This window comes from Aplysia californica, unplaced genomic scaffold (assembly GCF_000002075.1).
Source record: "Aplysia californica isolate F4 #8 unplaced genomic scaffold, AplCal3.0 scaffold00036, whole genome shotgun sequence".
Taxonomy (NCBI): Eukaryota; Metazoa; Mollusca; class Gastropoda; order Aplysiida; family Aplysiidae; genus Aplysia; species Aplysia californica.
Window position 1 is genome coordinate 1,595,069 of NW_004797306.1, and position 3,220 is coordinate 1,598,288.

Genomic DNA, 3,220 nt, shown 5'->3' on the forward strand with positions numbered 1-3,220 from the left:
CAAAGAAAACAAAACAAAACAAAAAAAAGCAACAAACAAAAAAACAACCCTGAAAACAGCACCCAAAAAAATTATTTAAAAAATGATACAACCCCCCCCCCTCCAAAAAACAAACAAACACCCCACAAAAACAAATAACAACCAACAACCAACAAACTAAAACAAAAACAAAGCAAAGCAAAGCAAGCAAAACCCCAAGCGTGTCCTTGGGGAGAAGATAACAAAGTGTTGCAAATGTGTTGCTTTTTGTCTTGGCGAGAGCTTAGCAAGACAAGACAATGAGCATGTTATTTTCCAGACGTGCTGAAAAGTGGCCCCCTCCTGTTGTGTTACTTTTGGTGGGAGATACTGGCTGACTCATGTCGTTATTGTTGGTTTATGGATGTTTAAATTTATATCGCAGCTCAGCTCAGCTTGTAAAGATAAGGTTATCCCCCCCCCAACCCCACAGCACTCAATCTAAAAAATAAGTAAAGCTAAACGAAAACAAATAAACGAAGCCGTCCTTGCTCTGACATGCAAGAACTAGAGAAAAACATCAACTGAACAGACAACCTCAGAAACAGTAAAAAAAAAACAAAAAAACAACAAAACAACAACAACAGAGTACACGGAAAGGGAAATTGTATAACCATTAATTACAAAACTGATTGTACGCAGTTCCATCATTCTCGTTCTTATTTCAGTTCCGGAATATATTGTGACGTCACCAGTCCGTGTACCTGGATGTCGACACAAGCGAAGCGCCGATAAGGTCAAGGACAACAATTTCCTTGAGTTCAAACTCCACGCCTTTGGAGAAGATTTCCACCTTGTTCTGACTCACAACAACCGCCTGCTGGCACCGGGTAGAGTGTCTTCTAAGATTATTATAATAATTAGTTGATTTTTAGTATGATCTGGTCTCTAAATGCCATGTTAATTTGGTTTGAATCAACGTGAAGGAAAAGATTGTCAACAGTTTTTTAATGTGTCAATTTCAAATTTTAAAAAAAGTTAAGATGTTTAGTTCTTGTCGTGTTACCCTTGCAGGTTCACACGGCTATGCATCCGCTTTTTGATGGACTTTTTATACAGGGTGCCCATTGGTACGATCGGTTCGGCTGGGTTCAGTTCGGTTTGAGTCGATTCGATTTGACAGGCGGTACTAGCCAGATTAAGGGCACAAAGCAACCATTGTGACACAAACTTATTGCTCGACTCGCAGCCTCAAAATCCAAACGTGTTTGTTTTCAGGCCGCAAATCAGGCGATCGGTTTTTTGATCTCCCAATGGGCGCTGGGTATTAGTTTGTGACTGCAGGCTGAAGATATGAGTTCTATTCCCGAATTTCTCTGTTTGCATGCTGGGATGATGAGTCTCATTTCTACCACTAGTGCCCCGACAGGAAGATTTGAAGCAGCCTGAGGAGGGGGGGGGGCTATCTCGTGGTCTAGAGGTTACGGTGTTCTCTTCTCATTTAATAGGTCTCGTTTTGAAACTGGACAAAGACGGACAATTTTCTTCTCTAAAGTTTCCTCACACAGTGTTGCAAGGGGTGTTAAACCTATACAGTGTAGCTCATTTCGCAAAGACAATAAGCAGCTAATATACATTTATGTTTGTGTGTATGTTTACAATTTTAACCCAAATTTCCCTATGAGGTTCAATAAAGCGTTATTTATTCATTCATTCATGAAAATAACAATTACTTAATTAATAAATTTATTTACTTATTTATTGTTTTTTTTTTATAACTTGGACGATAAATTCAGAGGTCTAACCTCTTAAATAACTTTACCATGTTGCATGGGACGTTCAAACTACAACAAAGTTGCACAAATTAATAATTTCTATTCAGGTTGTGTACTGCACAGAGTCAACAACGGGACCGTCCAAATGTCCTCGTGTGTGGATTCGAACCAGGACCGTATGACTCAGGACGCTGACAATGACTGCTTCTACATTGGCAAGTCTCTGACCCACAATGGGTCAACGGTCGCTGTGTCCACATGCGATGGTTTGGTGAGTCCATTCTTTGCTGGTCGTGAGTTGAAAGGGTCAATTTTTATCTTGTACTCTTTGTTGATAGGGCTAGTCTTCATTTTATGTATTCTTCGTTGAAAAAGTCAATCTTTATTTTGTGCTCTTTGTTAAAAGGGTGAGTTTTCATTGGGCCTTTGTATTCTTTGTTGAAAGAATCAGTCTTCATTATATTATGTTATTTTTGAAAGAGCCAGACTTCATTATCTGTTCTTTGTTGAAAGGGTTAATATTACGTTATTTGTTAAAAAGCGTAAGTCTTCAATATAATATTATGGACTTTGTTGAAAGTCTGAGACCTCGCTATATTGTGTTCTTTGTTGAAAGTGCCAGTCTTCATTATATTATGTTCTTTGTTGCCTTCGAAATTTTACGCCTTTTACAAAGTATGTGTAGTTTCTTTTTAAAAAAAGCATTATTCTTATTCTTTTTCTTATTCTTATTCTTATTCTTATTCTTAGGCTTAGGTCTACTGGTTTTATTAAAATTGCAATTAATTATTATTATCAGGGACGCTAGAATTGGAAGTCCCGCCCCTTAAATAACACATTAGTGTTGGTAAGGCCGTTAAATCCTTACAATTACTTTCATGTACACTATTTCTCCTCAGCATGGCCTCATTAGCGTCCCCAGCATCGGCCATGACCTTGTGATCAAGCCAGTCAAGGGCCAGCACTCGGGGCGAGCGCGGCGTAGCACAGGGGCACATAACCCACACATTGTCTACAGGAGGAAGTCAAGCAGTCGTGGAGCTTGCAGTGGTACGTAGGATAGGGTCTTTGGGTTGACTCATGATCTACCAGACACGTATACAGGTCATTTCGTTTGTCTGATTGTTTGTTTGTTTGTTTGTTTGTTTTGTCACTTTGTTTTGTGTTTGTATATTTGAGTAAGGATAAGCATTGGTTTATTTTTCCGAATGAGTTTTGAAGTTTAGGTCATAATTAAAAAAAAAAAAAAAATTTTAAACAATGCAAACAGAAATTATAAAACAATAAAATTGTTCTTTTTCATTGGGCATGTGGGCATTCCCAGCTATTTTTTAAATTTTTAAGGGTGTGTATGGTTTCCAAAGCGATGCATTTGCGTGGCATAAATTGCTTTTTTTCTCTGAATGCGTTGTAGTTTTCTATTAACTACAATAACTGAATTATAGAACAGTCTGTCAAGGGGGATTTTTTGTGTTGTTCTTCACGTT

At 38.1% G+C, this 3,220-nt stretch overlaps 1 protein-coding gene across 1 annotated transcript in view; it reads left to right on the plus strand.

The window, feature by feature from the left end:
• LOC106014218 (A disintegrin and metalloproteinase with thrombospondin motifs 3) overlaps window positions 1-2,783 on the plus strand; it is a gene marked incomplete at its 3' end in the record, with an annotated part of 9,096 nt that extends 6,313 nt beyond the window's left edge. Inside the window, 3 exon segments of the mRNA XM_013091452.2 lie at window positions 687-848; window positions 1,841-2,004; window positions 2,633-2,783. Coding sequence (XP_012946906.1) covers window positions 687-848; window positions 1,841-2,004; window positions 2,633-2,783 — 477 coding nt within the window.
• Window positions 2,784-3,220: the final 437 nt, after the last annotated feature.